We start from the raw sequence: 21180 nt of genomic DNA on the forward strand, positions 1-21180 counted from the left end.
GTTCTGGGTTCAAATGTTGGTTTCAGGCATGATCTGTGCACCAATTGCATGTTCTCCCAGGATCTGCATACATTTTTCTCTCAATACTACATTTTTCCTACTGAATCCATAAGGTATGTATATTGGCAGGAGTATGTTGCCTGGCATGAGTAAGTAGGGGTGTTTGGGTGACTCTGCCATTGTAGTTTACAGTCAAGCGATGGTTTCTCCATTGCAACTAGTATTGTTAGGATGGGCACTGGCCTTCCATGACCCTGAACTGGATACCCTCATTAGAAGATGGATGGATGGATGGATGGATCTTTGACATGTGAAATGCAACAGAAGTACCTGCAGAAGAACAAACATGGGCACAGGGATAATGTGTAAAGTCCACACATAAAGTGATCAGGCTTAGAGATGAACAGAGACTCCTGTGGCTCAGAGACAGCAGTCCTAACCGCCAAAAGACCAAGACGTCTTATCTTGCTGTTTCTTTTGATCTTATGAAGTGGTCTCCTCAGTGGATGTGCTGCGAGTGCTGCTCAGATTTACAAGTATTAAATAGTAACAACAGAACTCACAGCTGACCACATCATACAACCAGACATGACCAGCCTGCTGTTTGCTTTAAAATTAGTAATAATGGTGCAGTAAGGGAAAAAAGTAAAGATGAAAAACTCAACATGTTTGGAGAAATTAAACCTTAGCAGGCCCAACATCTCCCTATCATCAGTGTCTGAGAGCTGGTTATTCCTGCCATCTTTTCTCCATTTCCTTTTAGGTAAGTGAATACCTCTGAGACCAGAACTCACTTCCTCAAAGAAAACAATGACTAAGCACTTTAACAGCACAATGTGAATGAACTGATAACAGCCCAGCAGTAAAAAGGAAACTTTGGCATAAAATGACTGCATAGCTGAATAATGACTTCAAATAAAAGAAACCTGATAGGCCAGCCAAAGCCCAGGATCTGTTGCAATATTCAATTGAGCAGCACCACAGTTTCGTGAACTTGTCCCTGAAGTGCAGATCCCATAAAGGTGACCTCATTCTGTTGTTTGCCTGTCGCTGGTAATATGGATACAGATTATGTCAAAACTTTCCTGTTATATTTACACCTGAGTCTATGTCAAACTTAGTGTAGAGTTATGAAAGGCTTACTAAGAAAGAAAATTATCAAAGAAATCCACTCTAATAAATTAATGCACATATACTAAAACAGAGGCCATAAAATGTTTATTATGAAACACTGTCTCTCGAGTTCAGGCTCAAGGATGCCTTCGAAGTGCTCAAAGGGTCTACTGAAATACAGAATCGAAGTAACTGGAAAAGAGGCCACCAAAAATACGTAACAGAGCAAAGGTAGCCAAGCTTTTGGAAATATTATAATGAATTACACCGAATAAATTAGAGTATCTATAAAACATTTATTTTTAAGGGTTTCCACATTTTATTGCAACAGGACCAGCATCTCTATCTCTCTTTTTATACTACTAGGGGGTTCGCTTGCCAACCCCCCAAACATACATAGCCTGCTCTAAGCGCCAGCCACCATGTGTCTCTGCCACTTGCGTTGTGAAGAGGGGGCTGAACGCACCTCCGACACCCCCTCTTAAACGGTGATACAATGGAAATCAAATAGTTTTTTTTTACCTCCTCTTTGCTCAATCAGTTGCTGGATTGCTCTTGATCTGCATCTCGCACGGAGTCCTACTCTTTGTCTTCAGGCATCATTAAATCTTTTGGCACAAAGTCTTGTCTTGCAGAACGGAATAATCTGAAAATCTAACAACATCACAATAAAGTTCAATAAATTCTGAAAAGAATGATACCAAACTTATATATTTAGGTCTGAAAATAAGCCTGATTTAAAGCGTGACAAAAAACGTCACATATTAGGCCTAGGAAAGTTAACGTTAAAGCGTTACTTTTGTTGATTAATGTGGCTTGTTTAACACGTTAAAAAATATTGTTGCATCCCAGCCTGCAATAAAGCAAATGCCACTGTCAGTGCTTTGGTCTGGGCGGTATGTTCATTTTTTTTATTATAATACAAATAAGTGTGTACCTAAAGAATTAAATACACATCCAGTACCGTACCTTTAAAAATTTTACAAAATATAATTTTCATTTAAAGGTTTAACACTTTGTACAGTTCCATCTCCTACTCAACTTATAGGTTTATACATTTACACTGTGCTATCAAAACAAACATAGTTACATTTCCAATAATTCAGACAGTTCAGTTTCTAAACCCCAATTAACTATCCATCCATCCATTATCCAACCCACTATATCCTAACACAGGGTCACAGGGTCTGCTGGAGCCAATCCCAGCCAACACAGTGCACAAGGCAGGAACAAACCCCGAGCAGGACACCAGCCCACAGCAGCTAATTAACTATTTAGTCCAGAACAAGAAATCACGACTAATTATGGAATCTATTTGTTTAAATTTACCATTTGTTTACATTTGATTTCTGAAAAGCTTTTAGGGAACCTTAGTGTGGCAATGGAGTTACATTTTTATTATGAATAATTAACAAGTATATCCACAGACTTACTCTTATGATAACCGATTAGCATACCATCTTGTATTACTTTCAGTGAAACCTTTGACCCAACACTGAATACAAAATAAGTTAACATCGTCTCAGTTACAGTACGCCACTGGCCTCACCTCACCTCCTAACCTAAATCAGATACCCGTCCAGTCTTCCTTTCTTTACACCGTATAGCATCATTCCTACTGATCACTATGCCAGTTCTATCCCATTAAAGTTTCAGTGTGGGAAACTACTGTAGAGTGTCAAAGGCTTTTCCATCTCTTGCGTGAGGCAGCAAAGCCATTCATTAAGCTCTTAAAACGACACCTTTTCAATTCTGCTTAACTATGGAGTATTTTCTGGAGTTGTTTAATTACATGGTGCCCTCGTTTGTCATTAGCATGTCTTTAACTATTCATTATGGTACCTTATTCCTAAATGTAAACGTTGCTATTCTACCGTTTACCCTTTTTTAAAACCGTTCAGCTTGTGGAACGGGTCGGTGCATTTGCATTTACGTCCATTACCGGCAGTGACTTCCCTTGCATGTCGTTCACACGCACTATATGTTTTTTCTCGAGGTCACTCTAAAGCTGGTAAGCTGCCAGGTGTGAGTGAATGTGCCCATCTATAATGGGTCTTGCCGTCTTCACGATGACCCAGGAGTGCCCCATTTTACACTTAGTATTGAGTACTGTATTTCATTATTAGCTTACAGCTGCGCAAAGCCGCGCCTGGAGTCACCGGGTTATGCAATGACCACGCCCCCCTGAAGCCGGCCTCTCTGACGTCTCCTCTCCGCCGACCTGTCCCTTTGCTTCGCGACGAGGGAAGAAAGCAGATAAAAAGCGGAGGAAAGGTGAACTTTGGGGGGAGAGGATCGGAAAGTGGTGTTGGCGAACGGAGGACAAGACAGAAGAGTACAGTGAAGGCTAAGATGGAGTTTTTGCCCGGTTGGTCTGCAGCTACCTGGACCCTGCTAGTCCTCTTCTTCACTCTTTTTATTATGTGAGTTTGCTTTGACTCTCCGCTCTCAAGGCCGAAAAAAGTTAATAGTGCAGTTTGTTACACTGGGACGCAATGGGTTAAAATGAAGCTCAGCCAGATGTTCTGCGTCTGGTGGAGTAGCTGGTGATTGATCTCCTTGTTGCTTGGCGACAGGCCTCAGGGTTGGGCACGCCCACCTGTGGACAGCACGAACACCAGAGACCGGGAAAGAGAAGTGGGCTCACGACACGGCGCCCAATACAATCATTTAGGGAGGAAACGAAAATATAATAGACTATAAAGTAATGTTTCGTCTGGATATGCCGACGCACGCTGCCGATTTTGTACTTTATCCAGTCCAGTGACGGGTTTCCTGTCTGTTCATGAGACCATTTAGTCAGTTACAAATCGCAGCTGGAAAACGATTTACAAAGCGACATTAGATAGTCTTCATAATTTTAAAAGTTCACATGGGGCAGTACAACTGAAATGGAGCACAAGAAGGCATTATTTTTTACTTTTTAGAAGTGAATGGTTTTATTTGGTTTAGTGTTTTAATAATTCGAGAAGGGCGGTACGGTGGCGTAGTGGGTAGCGCTGCTGCCTCGCAGTTAGGAGACCCGGATTAACTTCCCAGGTCCTCCCTGCGTGGAGTTCGCATGTTTTCCCCGTGTCTGCGTGGGTTTCCTCCGGGTACTCCGGTTTTCTCCCACAGTCCAAAGCCATGCAGGTTAGGTGCATTGGGGATTCTAAGTTGTCTCTAGGGTGTGTGGGTGGGCTGGCGCCTTGCCTGGGGTTTGTTTCCTGCCTTGTGTTGGCTGGGATTGGCTCCAGCAGATCCCAGATCCGAGTTAGGATATAGCTGAATGGATAATTAGACAAAAGACTTATGCCATTTTAAATTTACACATTGGCTTTCATGTTATGAGTTAACTTACTGAGATCTACTTCTTTGTGAATCCTCTAGTAATAGAAAATGGCTTTGTCATCTGATTGCCCAGGATTCTGTATTTTTCATCTCTCCTTCCTTCATCTATCCATCCATTTTCTTAATCTAATTATTCGGAGCAGAGTTGAGGGGACTCTTCCAACAGACATTGTGAATATAATTCTTAATGTTATTATACCTATACAAACTTTAATAAATAAGACTCCATTCGTCTCCTAACCTGTTTGGATCCATTACAGGGTGAGATTAGCTGGAGAACATCTTAGCAGCACTTGCCCCAAGATTAGAACCAAACTGAAATGGGGCAGCACACTATTGCAGGGCACATGCTCAAAAGCCACACAATTTATGGCCACTTTAGGGTTGCTGAGTAACTTAACATGAATGTCTTTGAAATGGTGAAGTGTTCTCCCAAAAAACGAGAGAAGAATTCAGTTATAATCATGCTAGTAGAGTGGTTATTGCCACAAGCCCCATCGACGCTGTCTGTCTGGAGTCTGAATGTTCCCACAATCTCTGTGTGGGTTTTCACTGAACATTCTGTCTCTCTTCCATATTTTCAAACAGATTTAGTTAAGAGCAGCTGTATGCATGAGTTTGCCCCGCGATTCTGTTTCAGAAAATGAATGGATTCTCTTTCCAGGCATAGGCATTAAAACACAGGCACATAACAGTTACTAGCATCAGATAATCTTTATAATGATTAAGTTACATTTTTTGTACATGAAGGTCTAATACATTAAAACACCCTGATGTTGATGACGGGCCTTGGCCAAAAGAGCTGTTTTATTATTTGTTAAAATTTTGGAGGACATGATAAAGTCTCTATGCTGCTTACCTGATTTTTAATGTAAGGAAATCCTCAAGGGTGTATAATAAGGTGCCTGTAATCCTCAGATGGGCTCATTTGCCGAGTTAGTAATGTACAAGCTTCTTCTGATTTGCTTGCCAATTCTTTATTCAGTTTGTTGTGAATGTTCTGCACATGTTCTAATTTTCAGTGACCCTGCAGTTGGAATGAGATCAGAGAATGGATAAATGGATTAATGAACTACATCCACCGTGGTTAGGACTACCATTGTCATAACTCTATACAATCACACTGATGCAGTTTAATCCTTGTAGCCTTATCTCAAGTTACTTCATTACTTTATTAAATGAGGCTAAAGTTCCCAGGAGCGCTGTTTTTAATATGCCAGTTCAACAAAGTCATAAATGTACAGGCTTATCTGTCCCATAACCAGCCTTAAATGCTTTCAGCAAGCGATATTTACCTAATTGGCATTTGCTGGTGACACTCAATAAGGACTGATTAGATAGTTTACACTTCTTACATTTTAAATTATGGACAAGTTTTTTAGAAGAAGAATATTGATTTGTGTTAGACTTGACCCTTTACCGTAATGATCAGATTAGATGGGCAGCGTGAGTGAGGTTTTGCTAGGTTATTATTCAGCTGGGATGGCATATTGGCACAGTGATTAGTGCTGCTCCCTCATTAACTTGATGCCTGCTCACTGCCTACAGTAGGTAGGGTCTGCACATTCACCCTGAATGACCCTGGGGACTCTGGGTTTCCACCCAGAAATGTGCAGTGTAGGTTTATTGAGGATTCCCTTATGACTCTGAACTGGATTAGGTGAGCCTGAGAATGTTATCTACAGTGCATCCGGAAAGTACAAGAAAAAGTTTTCCAGAATTACTCCATGAAGCAGGCACTTCAATTCTAAAATCTCTAAAACCATCATCCTGTCGGGAGTCTCGCTAGAAATGTGGCACTTCATGGCCAAAGATTTACACTCCACCAATTAAAAAACAGTACTCGCTAAAGCACACCCTCTCAGCATTGACAGATGAAAATGACAGTTTTCATTTCAAGGAAAATTTCATGTTTTTATTTATTGAATGTCACATTGCTCTACAAATGTACAGTATTTATTTCTCTGTGTATTTAGATTTGAAGTATTCCTCCTTACACATCTACAGTATCTGTGTGGCTCTATTCCAGCAGTACAGTAACAGTTAGGCTGGGCTGCTGGAATAGAGCCACACAGATACGATCTACAGAAATGTGAGTAGCCTCACTTTAGAATATAACTGTGTAGTAGTGATGTGCTTCTTATACAGTGTATGCATTGAGCAGTTATAGCAATTGACTCTTTTGGCTAAACATGTTTTCTAGTTGAATTAACAAAGTAAGAATTATTACCCATAGTTTTGGTCATTTTAAGATTATTCTTATTGTGGCTTTGCATGAAACTGAGATCAAGGGCTGTTAATGAAGTAGAACTGTTATTCAGGCAGTGTGGCATAGTGGTTAAGATTTGGACTGCAAACACTGAGGCTGAGTGTTCAAATCCCATACTGTCACCGTGTGACCATGAGCAAGTCACTTCACATGTCTGTACTCCAATTAAAAAAAAAAGAAACAAAAGAAACAAAATCAAAGGTGTCTCAGATGTTGTAATTGACTTGGATGAAGATGTCAGCCAAATATGTAAATATAATTAATTGACCACTGCTTGCAGTTAAAGAATGATTCACCAGTAACTGACCTTATCAGCTGCTTGACGGCACTCTGTCTGAAACCAGTGAGATTAATAAAGACAAACTTCTGTTGCTTTTCCAGATATGGCTTGTGGCCATTCCGGTTCTTTAAAAAATTGGGCATTCCTGGACCTCAGCCTTTACCCTTTATTGGAACATTTCATCACTATAGAAAGGTAATTTTATTATTCTTTGCATTTTCATTGCCTTTTTCCCTTAGTACCAGTCAGATGTTTCTCTCAGAACACCTGACCAATCTAAATTTGAAATGCTTTTTTCAGACTTTTCCCTAATCGGAATATATTGTAATCTTTTCGAATTTTCAGATATACTCTAAAATAAAGATATTCTATGTTAGTCTGTAAAAATCACTTGTTTTGATGACTACACACATTCCAAAAATATATGACTGAGGTGTGAAACGACTGTGGGGTGTGTGGCATTTTAAAGGGGGCTTCCATTTCATCACAAACGATGTAACTCTACTACATGTGTGTGAAGCCTCCCTGGGGGAAGAAAAAAACAGGTGGGTGTACTAAGGGAACAGGAGAATAATTACTATGGAGGAATAATACTACATTAATGTGGTAGTTTTAGGGTTACTACATATATATTTAGCATTGGGAACACAAGAAGGTTAAATCATAAGTTCAGTATTTTTCAAGTCAATGTTATTTTTTCCACAATGATTGTATATGTGAATTTACCTTGAGATGTTTTGTTCTAAAGTGAAGCATTTTATAGAGATGTAAGTGTCTTGCAAAGGGTCACATTTCTAACCAGAAGATCTTGTGTATGTTTGGGGAGGTTGTGGCATGTCATAATATTTAAATATTCTTGGGCTTCTGTAAAGTTTTTATTTCCCCTTGGGGACATCTATCTATCTATCTATCTATCTATCTATCTATCTATCTATCTATAGTGCCTTTTATATCTGTCTGTCTGTCTGTCTGTCTATCTATCGTGCCTTTTAAATCTATCTATCTATCTATCTATCTATCTATCTATCTATAGTGCCTTTTACATCTATCTATCTATCTATCTATCTATCTATCTATCTATCTATCTATCTATCTATCTATCTATCTATCGTGCCTTTTACATCTATCTGTCTGTCTGTCTGTCTGTCTGTCTGTCTGTCTGTCTATCGATCTATCGATCTATCTATCTATCATGTACTGCTCTCACAGATGAACTAGGCATGAGGTTCAATCTCAAAATGCTTGATCAAGAAAGCAGCAACACCGCTTCAGTACTGGGGTTGTTGTTTAAGATGTGATGTAACAGTGAATTTTTGTGTCATGATTTTATTTCTAAAGACTGTTACTGGATATTTTTTTTCATTTGGTTCAATATTTCTTTTCAACAACTGTGTTTTGTGCAAAGAAGCAGCAAATAGATTCTTAACTTAAAAAATGAGGCTGCCATCGTTGACATGAAATGGTTAGCAACATGTTTACTGTTTGTTGATCAGTAACAAAGGTTTTGTTATTACTTCTCATTTAGGGCTTCTTCAAATTTGATGCCGAGTGTTTTCAGAAATACGGAAAGTTCTGGGGGTGAGTGTGAATAATTTAAATGATTGTTACAAATTAGGTATTGTTAACAGATTGCTTCTGTTTTTCCAAATGCTTCATTTATATACAGTACCAAAGATGCCTGTGACCCTGTATTAGAAGAAACAGGTTCAGAGACAATGGATGAATACTTTTCCTTTAAAAAACTTTTTTTAGTTTGCACAAGGAACAAAAAGATATTTGCTTCAATAGTAGAGTTAAGATTCTTGCGTAGAATGGTGTGGGATGCTCATTTACTTTATTGTGTTCTCAGGAATTGTTCAGCACTTACTGAATATGAAGCGCCAGGAGCTCAGCTTCAAGCCAGATTATCAGAGCCAACAATATTATTATCTCCATTGTTTCAAATGAGTCCAACTTCCTAAACCATTAGGTTCAGAAATAAGTCAAGAAAAATATATTTTTCCTCCTCATTTGGAATTTCTGCTTTGTTTTTTAGAATTTTTGATGGAAGGCAACCTGTTTTAGGAATCATGGATACTTCAATGATAAAAACTATTCTAGTGAAAGAATGTTACTCAGTTTTCACAAATAGACGGGTATGGAAATTATTCTATTCTAATACTTCTGCATTTGACATATTTACTTGCATGTATTGTAGGTGTAAATGTTACTTGTATTTTCCTTTATAGAGTTCAAGAAATTACATTATCTTCTGATTCCCAGTAACAGCATAATATTTACAAAGGGACCAGGAAATCAAAATTTAATTGATCAATTGATAGTCCAACTTTGCATTACTGGAAGCACCTCCAGTTTGAGTTACACGCTTCTGTTATTTTTGCATATATATACAGTATATATCCATCCATCCATTTTCCAACCCACTATATCTTAACACAGGGTCACGGGGTCCTTCATCTCTTTGTTAAATCTGCAATAAAACACACATGTATGCAATCAGTTAAATACAGTTACTTCCTTCATTACATCTTAAATATGGTCAAATGTACATCATGACAAAATTAATTCTTCCTCACAAAATCATTTGAAAGCAATTGTGCAATGGGAAGCATGTGATAAGTTAACCAACAAGATGACAAGACTGGAGAATGGTAACATGTTACTTATATCTTGTGCTTGCCAAATAGACTATAGAAAATAAATTATGTCAGTCAGTCATCTTTCAACCCACTATATCCTAACTACAGGGTCACTGGGGTCTGCTGGAGCCAATCCCAACCAACACAGGGCACAAGGCAGGAACAAATCACGGGCAGGATGCCAGCCCACCACAGGGCACACACACCCACACACTGACACACCAAGCAAAATTTAGGATAGCCAATGCACCTAACCTGTATGTCTTTGGACTGTGGGAGGAAACCGGAGCGCCCAGAGGAAACCCATGCAGACACAGGGAGAACATGCAAACTCCACACAGGGCGGACCCGGGAAGTGTGTATATATATATATATATATATATATATATATCTATATCTATATCTATATCTATATCTATATCTATATCTATGAAATGCTTCTTGGAACTGGGAGGACGTGGTGAATGTTTGCTGACTGGCTGACCAACCACAAGTGTTACGTGGCAGGTAATCACCTAATAATCGGATTGCAATTCAGACTTAATTTTTTTTTTAAATGCTGTATATTACACATTTAATACACATACTATATAGTACCTTGTTATCTTAACTTTTTGACTTAATAATTCTTATGTATGCTTAAGCTGAAAAGAAGCTATGAAACTACAAGCACAAACTGTTTTCAAAGTTTAGTGTGAAATGTAAAAGTATCCGAATTGAACTATATCCATTACCCTTTTATAACTATAAAAATTATTACGTATGTGAGAAAAATAACTTTAAATTTCATCTATCAAGAAAAAATATGGAAAAGGTAAAGATTTCAGACAGTTAAGACCACAAATAAATACTGGAAATGACATCTGCATTCAAATTCCTAGTCAAAGGTTTACCACTAAAAATGAACTGCATTAGTGCAAAGGTGCAGGTAAATATTTCGTAAGAAAATCATTTATTGTCATATTAATGTCAGTTGCATGGAGTCTGAGTTGGTCACACTCAATGCTTTGCTTAAAAATATATTTCAGAGAACTCTGCTTCCTTGTAACAGTGTCCATATTCCCCTTAAATACACCTCCTGTATTTTATGCAGAACTAATTTTTCACAGCTGTAACTTGCCATTGTGCTAAACTGAGCACCTACTATAGAAGCCATATGCATATCGGCACAGTATGTTTAATCACCAGTCACACTGGCCCTTTTTAAAATAGAAATAGAAAAGACCTATCCAATCAGAAGTTCAGTGATTATGCGGCTTACTGGCTAGTAACAGCACTAGTCGCATGTTAATGAACTCATTTCCTAGCAAGCTTTTAGGGTTGTAAGAATGAGCATTTGTAAATTCTGTTTTGTTAAATTTATCACAGGATTCAGTGATGCTCTCCATAGCATTACTGATTAGTTTTTAGAATACATTGCACAGTTTGTGGTTAGTGGTTTGCTTCCTCTGAGTTTGTCCATTTCCTCTTATTTATCATTGCTGGTTTTACATGTATAGATGGAAGAGCAACTTTTAGTTTCATAGAGTTGTCCGCTGTAACAGTGTTAATGTGATTTCACAATATGGGTGTGTAATGTTACTTTGCCATTATACAAATCCATAAAAGAGAACAGTAAAATCTGAAAAATAAAACCATTCTTTTATTTGTTACAGTTAAATCTGATCACAAACAATATCTGCATCAGTCTCCATATCAAGCTGCAGTTGTTATTCAGCCACATCCTTCTCCATTACTTGCTCACATCACTTGTTCACTCCAAGTTAAGAATTTTGTCTATCTGTCAGAGTGTGCCCATCCCTCTAAATACCATGGAGAAGCTCTATGGGAAAAAATCCAGATCTTGTGTAAGAAATATATCAAGGAAGCTATGAGGAGTATGAGATTATACGCAAAACTCATTTCCACTCAACATGTATCCTGTTCCATCCATCCATCCATCCATCCATCATCTAACCCACTATAGCCTAACTACAGGGTCTGCTGGAGCCAATCCCAGCCAACACAGGGCGCAAGGCAGGGCACCAGCCCACCGCAGATCCTGTTCTTATTTCTAAACAAATAATTTTGCTCATATTTATTGTTTACATTTAGAATTTTGGATTGAACGGTCCCTTGTACGATGCTGTTTCAATTGCTGAAGATGACATCTGGAAACGAATCCGCCATGTGTTGTCACCAACATTCACCAGTGGGAGACTCAAAGAGGTGGGTGCAGCTCATTTTTTTCTGTTTTTCACATTAACTTAAAATCTAAAAGTGTGAATGAAAGAAGTGGTCTCTAGCTAATGTCCTTTAAGTCAAGACAGTCTAGAGTACTCATTTTTTCATCATAGACCTCCCCAAACCCTAATTCTTTTTATTCTGTTTACTGAATCTGGTACATTTTGCTTTTTCCCTTTAAGGATTTTTAAAGACCTCTGTCAGATATCCTCTCAACTGTGCTCTTTTCCAGCTGTACTGTTTGACCATGCAAACAGAATTTTAGCAGTCTTTTTTTAAATTATTATGAGTATAATAGACTTTAGGGATTACATACTGTCATCTGAGCAACAATGTAACAGAATATGTCAATTCAGAAAAAATTCAGAGTAAATTTAAAATGGTTCTTATGAATTCTTATTTTAAAGATTTTTCCAATCGTGAAACACTACGCAGATAATCTTCAACAGAATGCTCAGAAGATCTCAAACACCAAGGAACCTGCCCTGATGAAGGAGTAAGTGAAATGAGCAAACTACTGCGACATACATAGCAATACTGTGGAAGCAGACTTTTAAAAGCTTCAGTTACAAACTATTTTAACAATTAACTTGGACTTTAAAACAGTCTTATATGTAGTTTAATAACTGAAACAAAAATATGTCCCATTTCCCTTTCAGCCTGTTTGGATCATACAGTTTGGATGTTGTAGGAAGCTGCTCCTTCAGTGTTGACATCGACTCTATCAACAATCCTAAAGACCCTTTTGTGGCCAATCTGAAGAAAATGGTTAAATTTAGTTTTTTTAATCCATTGTTTTTACTTTGTGGTAAGTGAAAAATTACTTTTATCTAAGTATAAAACTTCTAAAAATGTCCAGTACAAATTATCAGAGCTAAAAGAAAGTTTCTAGTAGAGAACCAGGAAAGAGCATAATGTTTAAGTGCAAACATGGATTGAACCAGTTAAAGGTGAATGGGTTAGATTTAGGGAAAATAGAATCCCCATGAGTTCTGATTACACTGCTCAAATCATGAGCTTTGTGTCTTTCTTTGCTCATGGAGTTTCTGGCAGCACTGGCCATCTTATACCAATTTGTTTTTGGGCTTAAGCACTTGTCCCCTCCCTGTGTTTTCTCTATTGATTCTCTATGTATTCTCCCATGTGGTGCCCCCCATCCAAGTAAGTCTTATTCTGTTTCTATTTTTTTGATTGTGTTCTTTCCCTGGTTTCCCTATTTGTTTCTTATTTTGTTTTGTCAGAAGGTAAGCTTGTACCGTGTTGTGGCTCCAATGGATGTTCTGCCTTGATGGGCTTGAGTTCATCCCTGGTCCTCATGCTATGGTTACCAAAGATGTTCAGCCTTGGTGGGCTTGAGTTCATCTCTGGTCCCTTGGCTGTGGTTCCAGGAGATGTTCCGCCCTTAGGATTAGGGTTAGGGTTAGGGTTGAAAGGTCACCAGTTGTTAGGAGTCAAGAAACTACATTTTGACATCCTTAAATGTAAAGATTCTATGTAGACTCAATTCTTTCTACTTTGAAGGTGAGATGATTCAATATTAATTAATATTTTTTGTGGGATAAACTTTGACGTGCTCATGTTTCCCTTCTTCACACAGCTTTCTTCCCTTTCCTAATTCCACTATTTGTGAAAATGAACCTGTGCTTCTTTCCTTCCGCGGTGATGGAGTACTTTTATGACTATCTTCGCAGGATCAAGGCAGAAAGGACAAAAAATGTGCATGATGTAAGTTTGATTGAAAAAAAAAATTAATTCAGAAATAATGCAGTCATTGTATTTCATAAACACACAGATTGTGTAAAGTCATGTGCATGTCACTGAAATAACATGTAAGCTTCTCTGCACAGAGATGATGATTTTTGTTTTTAATTCTATGGAAATCCACTGGCAACATTTGCACCACTGAAAGTGTGCAGACTCCAGTGTTTCTTGGGCCAAGTATAGGAAACCTTGTCCAGATGTATTATTAATTCACATAACTTCTGCTAGTTTATTTTTAAGGGAGTATCAATCCCAAATAAATATGTGTGTGTTAAAAATATTGGCAAATCATTGCATCAAATTGGCAAACACTCTAAATGAATTGCTACTAACCAGTAAATTCAGTTCTAAACATTTCACAGATCTCAACACTGGTAGTGTATTCTTAATCATTGTAAAAATAAAATCAATGTATAAATACATTTTCAGCCAGCCATTATGGCTGCTTATGAACTTTGCTTTTACTTTTACAGAATCGAGTAGATTTCCTGCAGTTGATGGTCGACTCTCAAATGAATGATGAATCTGAATCTGAAAAAGGTAACTTTTTCTTTATAAACAAACATATGGTTCCCAATCATGGACTGCACGTGGCATTTTTATATAAAATAATTTGCTGAAAGTGTGCGATGTGATAGCTTGACAAGCTTGTTCATTTGTTATCTTCAACACACACTTTTGCTCTCATTAGGTTATAAAAAGTTTAATCACATTCATGTTTTGATTGAACTGTTGCCCTAATCACATGAGGTGCTGTGCAGTTATTGAAATACTTGGGCTTTTAAAAATGCTTTTTGTGTAGATCACTCCTTGTATTCCTTATTTTCTCAGATGGAATATTTGAAACAAATAACAGAAGTAATTTTTTGCTGTTCACGGACATTCACTAGTAATTTTTCAGCCTAATTTACTAAATTCCATTACACCAATGAGTAGAAGGTTTCTGATCAGACATTTCTTCTTATTGCATTACTCCGTGTAATCAGTGAAATATTTTACAGAAATTAATAAAAAAAAATTAATTATGAAATGCCACATATATGTGACGTTTACTAATAATGCATTATCCATTTGATGATAGAAGCCCTTCTCAGATTAGCTTTTACAAAAGTGTTCACAGCTTTATTTAGAGGTCATCTATATGTGTATACAAACCTTTACTTGTTTATTTTTATTTTATTAATATAAAACGCATCTGTTTAAAATGGCTTTTTCTCTATGATTACAGTGGCTTTGTTTGATTTTAAGTTCTTAAGATCTTCCGTATTCTGCAGTGGGCGGCGCCCTGCCTGGGGTTTCTTCCTGCCTTGCGCCCTGTGTTGGCTGGGATTGGCTCCAGCAGACCCCTGTGTTAGGATATAGTGGGTTGGATAATGGATGGATGGATCTTCTGTATTTCCTGATGTTTTAAATTGTTTATAATCCATCCATCCATCCAGTATCCAACCCGCTATATCCCAACTACAGGGTCACAGGGGTCTGCTGGAGCCAATCCCAGTCAACACAGGGCGCAAGGCAGGAAACAAACCCTGAGCAGGGCACCAGCCCACACATACACACACCAAGCACAATTGTGACTCGTCAATGCACCTAACATGCAAACTCCACGCAGGGAGGACGCGGGAAGCAAACCCGGGTCTCCTAACTGTGAGGCAGCAGTGCTACCACTGCGCCACCGTTGTTTATAATGTGTCTTTTTATATATTTGTTGTTTGTTCGGTGTCCTTGAGTTCTCAGAAAGGCGCCTTGTATAAATAAAATGTATTATTATTATTATTAATATTATTATTATTATTATTTGCTCAGCTCTTAATTTTGTAGGCAGTTTCATGGCAAGCCAGAGTTTTGAAGGGCAAACCCGACACCAGAATCCCGTAAAGTAGTGAGGAGTCCATCAAACTGTAGAAAGTGAAGTGAAGTAGTGAAGTGAAGACTCACACTGGCAGACTGCAGGTTCATCTTTTTGTATTTATTAGGAGTTACATTTCACTAGTGAGCTGTTGGCAGGTTGATTTCCAAAAGGGAATACTCCAGGAATCTCAGAAAGACTGGGAAAATATAGCAACCTTTCCAGAAGTTTGTATCCCAGGTTGCTAAAGTGTTGACAGTAGCAAAAGGAGTAACAAGGGAAAATCCACGATCACAGTCCTGAATCTTCTAACCAGACTGAGAGTGTGGGATCCCCGGGACTTAGTAGAAATCTACACACATTTCTTCCATGTGACTAGCTGTTTGAGAGATAACTGTGGGCAGACAGTCAGGAAATTAACTTGGAGGGTACCTTGGTATGCAGATATAAATCTTGTAGACCTTAAAATGACTTTGTAGAGTGGCACAAAAAAACAAAACAGAGATGAAATGTACTAGTGAGCTTGAAGTTGAATTGCATGTAGAAAGACTTTTTGAGATGCAGAAATGCCGGAGTGCATAGAAAGATGAATGTTGAGAGGAACGACGAAGTGCATTGGGAAATACAGACAGTGTCGGCAAACCTGTGAAGTCAGGCCCAGATCTTTTGTTTTGTGTATTGTTATTAATTAACTTGGAGTGAACAAGTGACAGGAGCAATATTAATCTGCCTATAATCATCTCTTTGAATGTTCCAGAAGTTAGCTGCTTTTACAAAAAAAAAAAAACATGTTATCTTTGGTAAGAAGAATTGATTGATATCCATGCTGCCTACTGAGTGTAACTTTTTTAATATGCTGAATGCTCCCCACAGGTCTGACAGATCATGAAATTCTCTCACAGTCAATGATATTCATGTTTGCTGGCTACGAAACGACAAGCACGACCCTCTCTTTCATGTCACTGAACCTGGCTACCCATCCTGATGTAATGAAAAAAGTCCAGGAGGAGATTGATAAATTCCTTCCAAACAAGGTCAGCAGATGCATGTTAAGAGCAGTAGCCGACACACTGTATCTAAAATGAGGAAATGGGAATTAGTCTGACTACATTTTTTATATTATTTTTACACCATGAAAAAACTCAGATTCTTAACATATCAGAAACATAAGAGAGACACCTCAAAGGTAGAAATGACAGTCACCAAGCAGCCTGAGCTGTATCCCACAACAGACTTGTCTAGTGAAGCACTTTCTCGTTATATTTTCATTTTTTTTCCAGGCTCCCCTGACATACGACGCTCTCATGGAAATGGAGTACCTGGACATGATGGTCAATGAATCTCTGAGGCTTCATCCACCAGGATCACGAATTGAGAGAGTCTGTAAGAAAACCATAGAGCTGAATGGGGTAACTATTCCCAGAGGAACAGTGTGCATAATTCCTGCCTTTATTTTACATCGAGACCCAGAACACTTTCCAGATCCTGAAGCTTTCAAGCCTGAGAGGTACAGCTCCTGATTTCTGCTTTAACAAAGATGGAAAAATGTAGTATGTGTATAATATTTTAAAGCTTTTGGAATTATCTAATAATAGTTATGGAAGCCTTCACACACAGAAGGCACCATCACTATAGTGATAAAAGGAATACCAGCAGCAAATTATTTGGACCTGTCATTGTGTTTGTAAGAATTACTCACTATATGAATGCTTCAAAATTACTTCTGAAAATCACTGGTTTTTTTTCTCCAGTACCTACTGATTCATCTCTATGAGAAATCCCCCACATATGACATACCGTTCATCACATCATGTCTAGTTATGCAAGATGTTGTGCTTTTTGAGATTCCCCACCCATTTTTGGCATTCTGGACCTCAAAAATGCTCATTTTTAGGCTATTTTTGGGAAGTATTTTGTGCAGTAAATTACACTATGATGAAGAGTAAAACAATAGGTGTCCTTTGCAATAATGATCAGAAGGACTTCAGGGGCTTCAGAATCTTAACCTCTAATGAGCTATGAGGGATCAATGTTACTCCTTTTACTCAGAATGCCATCCAAGGGTGAAAAATTACATATTACAATCGAAAATATTTAAACGTTAAAATTTAAATATTTCAAATATGTGTTTAATATGTACTTATATCATTAAATCATTACATTTCTTATGAATACCCTTATGCTAATTCAGACATTTCCTGATTGCTGCACACACTTGGCCACATCTTCTTAGGCTACAAATGTAACATTCTCAGACAACAAATCATTTCAGCTGGAAAATACAAGACTCTACACAAAATGCCAGTAAGTGTTTCATAAGCGCAAGCTCTGCAGTTTCAATGAGGTGTTCATTTCTGCGTTTTCCACAATGGTCATTCACAATATGAATTATCATTCATGTTAAAGGCAAGGAATCAGGCACTTGGTTAAAAAGTCACTTCACGCAATTTTATGGGGATTCATAACTTTTCCTGAAAGAGGATGACTTGGTTGTGAAAGAAATTGTGTCAGTGGTCAGAAACAAAAAGCAATCGGCCACAAGAGGAATAAAAAAAACAAAAGTTATACAACAGCACAGGACATTTAAGAGAGGGCGTGTGAAAGAAAACTCTCTGTAGAGGTCCAGTGTTTCCAGCAGTCTATTTGGTAATACAAGATATTAGTAACATGTTACTTTCCTCCAGTCTTGTCATCTTGTTGGTTAAGGAATCACATGCTTCCTGTTGTACAATTGTTTCCAAATTATTCTATGAGGAAGAATTCATTTTCTCATGATGTACATTTCACCATATTTAAGATGTAAAACAGGAAGCAAATGCATGTTGCTGATTGTGTACTTGTGTGGTTTTTTTTTTTTCAGATTTAGCAAAGAGATGAAGGAAAGTATGGACCCCTACGCATTCCTGCCTTTTGGATCTGGACCCCGAAATTGCATTGGGATGAGGTTTGCCCTCCTCATCATGAAAGCTGCCATAGTTCAGCTGCTTCAGAATTTCGACTTTGTTCCCACAGAGGATATGCAGGTGAGATTGAGAAACAAAAAAAATGCATGACTTTAATTTATTTAAACATAACTGTAAAGAAGCCTCCTGAGGTTCATAGATAAGACATGGACAAGGAAATTATCCTCATTAATATGAATAGAAATGGCAGAGGACTACAAAAAGAACTAATGCTACAGTGACTCATAAAAAACACAAATTTAACAGCAACAGTCTGGAAATGGCTTTTTACAAGAAAAAGACAAATATGAGCAGGGGGTTATTTAGTGATGAATACTGCCTCTGAATATATATTTTAAATTGAAGAGTAAATCTAATCATGTTCAAGTGTTTTAACATTACACTATACCCTCTATAATGGCAACCACATTTTTATAATAATGATGTTTTTCAGCGTTTTTGCTTTTTCCCCAGTTTTTACTTGACTTACATAGACAAACCTGTTCCTGATATTTTGCAGTACCCTGCTGAACTCAGCATCAGTGGATTCCTCCAGCCGGTGAAACCCATCACTCTGAAGCTTGTACCCCGGGCAATGACGAGTAGTGAAGAATAACTGATGGAAGAAGAAAAATGAGCTAGTAGTGTGTTTTGATACATTAACTATGTTATTGATGGGTTTATGTATAAAGTTTTTTTAGCCAGTTTGCTGCACATCGCAATAAAAAATGAAATCAGTCCAATTTCTCTGATAGGCAGGAAAGCATTTGTAAATATCAGTGAGACAAAACATGTATTCAAAGCAATATAAAGTATATAATAATCATACATTTATAAACAGATTGTTATTTTCACCTCTTAAATTAAGATTACAGTATATATATACTGTATATATATATATATATATATGTGTGTGTGTGTGTATATATATATATATATATATACATACATATGCTGTATATAAACTATAGCATGTATTTATGCACTGAATGTATTTCTTTTGTTTCTTTAAATACTGCTGCTGCTGCTTACTTTCTCCTAAAATATGACAGATGATCTGTCGGAAATATAACAGCAACATCATGACAGAATGAATCATTTTAATGAGTGGTGATACAGAGACTGGCCAGAAATCAGATCATTTGATACTGACTGGTAGCAATACATCCATCTACGGTATCTTCATCACAATGATACTTTTATTTTCTTATTGTGTTGACATACCAGTGATCTTAGTGTTGTTAAGTGGTATTAATCTTAGGGTACTTTGGTGAAATAATTCATCTTAAATAGAAAGAGAGATAGATAGATAAATAGATACTTTATTAATCCCAAGGGGATTAATACTCCATACTCCAGCAGCAGCATAGATAATTAACAATATTAAATTAAAGAGTGATAAAAATGCAAGTATAACTTTGTATAAAGTTAATCCAATGATAACAAATAATTAAAAACCACAGTAAGTTGTTTCTTACTATTTTTAGGGGAACTCAAATCCAAGGACAATGGGGCTCAAAAATGTAATTTAATTTAAAAGGATGTACACTTACACAATCAAATCATTTGTTTTGTTGTTCTTCTTATTATTATAAAAACTTATGCACTTATATCTCACTTAAATAATGTTGGTTACAAGATCTTATTAAAGGTGAAAAAGTTCTGCCTTGACTTGTCTTTATTTTAACTTTAAGATCAAATGTTAAAATTTCAATAAGGATAATATCTAATTGGCAGCATTACTACAAACTAAAGAAATTTCTAAGGACTAGACGTTGGTCAATGTTATATCCTTGTTTTTAAAAACATTCTAATCTTTGTACATATTAGATTGGTTATTTTAGTTTTTATCATATGCTGATTAATGAATATGATTATAAAACACAAGACAGAAAGTTCTACTCCTATGTACTACCATATGACATGCGACAGAAGCTTATTATCAATAGACTAACCAAAAGCTCTCTGGACTGTCCTTCCTTCACGTACTTACTAGAAGAATAAGATAAACAGAAAATCTGATACATACATACATACATACATACATACATACGTACATACATATACATACGTACATACATTAAGTGTTAGAGCCGAGCGTCACTCAGGCCATGGCGTAGACAAATCTTCTCCAAGCTTCATAATGGTGTCTCATTATCAGCAGTGATGACACGGTGAATCTGTCTTGAAACTGTCAGTGAAACTAAAAGTGATTCTGGGAATCTGCAAGAAAATGACACTAGCGTCACTCAACATGTGCTTTGTACTGATCATATTATTATTATTATTATACTTTCTACACTTCTGATTTTGTATTTTTTGTGTTTTGCATTTTTACAATAGAAAGATGATATTTAAAAAAAATGCAATTATTCATGCCAAAAAATGCAATGCTTTATGCTTTTTTTTTTTTGAGAAAAATGTAATGCTAATAAGGTTACAATCACTTAAAGGTCATCCTCTCATTACCTGCCCGGGGTTTGTTCCTGCCTTGCGCCCTGTGCTGGCCTGGATTGGCTCCAGCAGACGCCCGTGACCCTGTGTTAGGATAAAGCGGGTGGGAGAATGACTGACTGACTAATTAACAGAATAAAAGTAAGGTACAATGGCCAGGGAGGTCAGAAAAAACAAAATAAAACTCCAGACGGCTGGAGAAAAAAATAAAATCTGCATGGGTTCCGAGGCCACAAGACCACCCAGCCCCCTCTAGGCATTGTACTTAACATAAATGGCCTCAGTCAGTCCTCATTGTATTCAGGGTTCTCATGGAAGAA

General features: G+C 37.4%; 1 protein-coding gene and 1 long non-coding RNA gene across 2 annotated transcripts; one reads left to right on the forward strand and one right to left on the reverse strand.

The window, feature by feature from the left end:
- Positions 1-1730: 1730 nt before the first annotated feature.
- Positions 1731-19038, reverse strand: LOC120541921. Its single transcript, XR_005636115.1, has 3 exons — positions 18897-19038; positions 5303-5470; positions 1731-1767 (listed from the first exon to the last, which is right to left on the reverse strand). It is a non-coding gene; the product is annotated as an uncharacterized LOC120541921 (long non-coding RNA).
- On the forward strand, positions 3312-19084 carry LOC120541920 (cytochrome P450 3A30-like). The gene is made up of 13 exons (XM_039773902.1): positions 3312-3536; positions 7094-7187; positions 8518-8570; positions 9028-9127; positions 11726-11839; positions 12262-12350; positions 12514-12662; positions 13452-13579; positions 14089-14155; positions 16338-16498; positions 16745-16971; positions 18325-18487; positions 18927-19084. The coding sequence occupies exons 1-13, from the start codon at positions 3466-3468 to the stop codon at positions 19020-19022; spliced, it is 1512 nt and encodes a 503-aa protein (XP_039629836.1). The 5' UTR covers positions 3312-3465; the 3' UTR covers positions 19023-19084.
- Positions 19085-21180: the final 2096 nt, after the last annotated feature.

Source organism: Polypterus senegalus, chromosome 13 (assembly GCF_016835505.1).
Source record: "Polypterus senegalus isolate Bchr_013 chromosome 13, ASM1683550v1, whole genome shotgun sequence".
Classification (NCBI taxonomy): Eukaryota; Metazoa; Chordata; class Cladistia; order Polypteriformes; family Polypteridae; genus Polypterus; species Polypterus senegalus.

What these genes read in the sequence shown, in the direction of transcription:
- LOC120541920 (XM_039773902.1), top strand. Translation starts at nt 3,466, where the DNA reads ATGGAGTTTTTGCCCGGTTGGTCTGCAGCTACCTGGACCCTGCTAGTC. An exon ending in CATTTCATCACTATAGAAAG is followed by an intron (nt 7,188 to 8,517) that starts GTAATTTTATTA and finishes CTTCTCATTTAG; the next exon opens with GGCTTCTTCAAATTTGATGC. An exon ending in CAGTTTTCACAAATAGACGG is followed by an intron (nt 9,128 to 11,725) that starts GTATGGAAATTA and finishes GTTTACATTTAG; the next exon opens with AATTTTGGATTGAACGGTCC.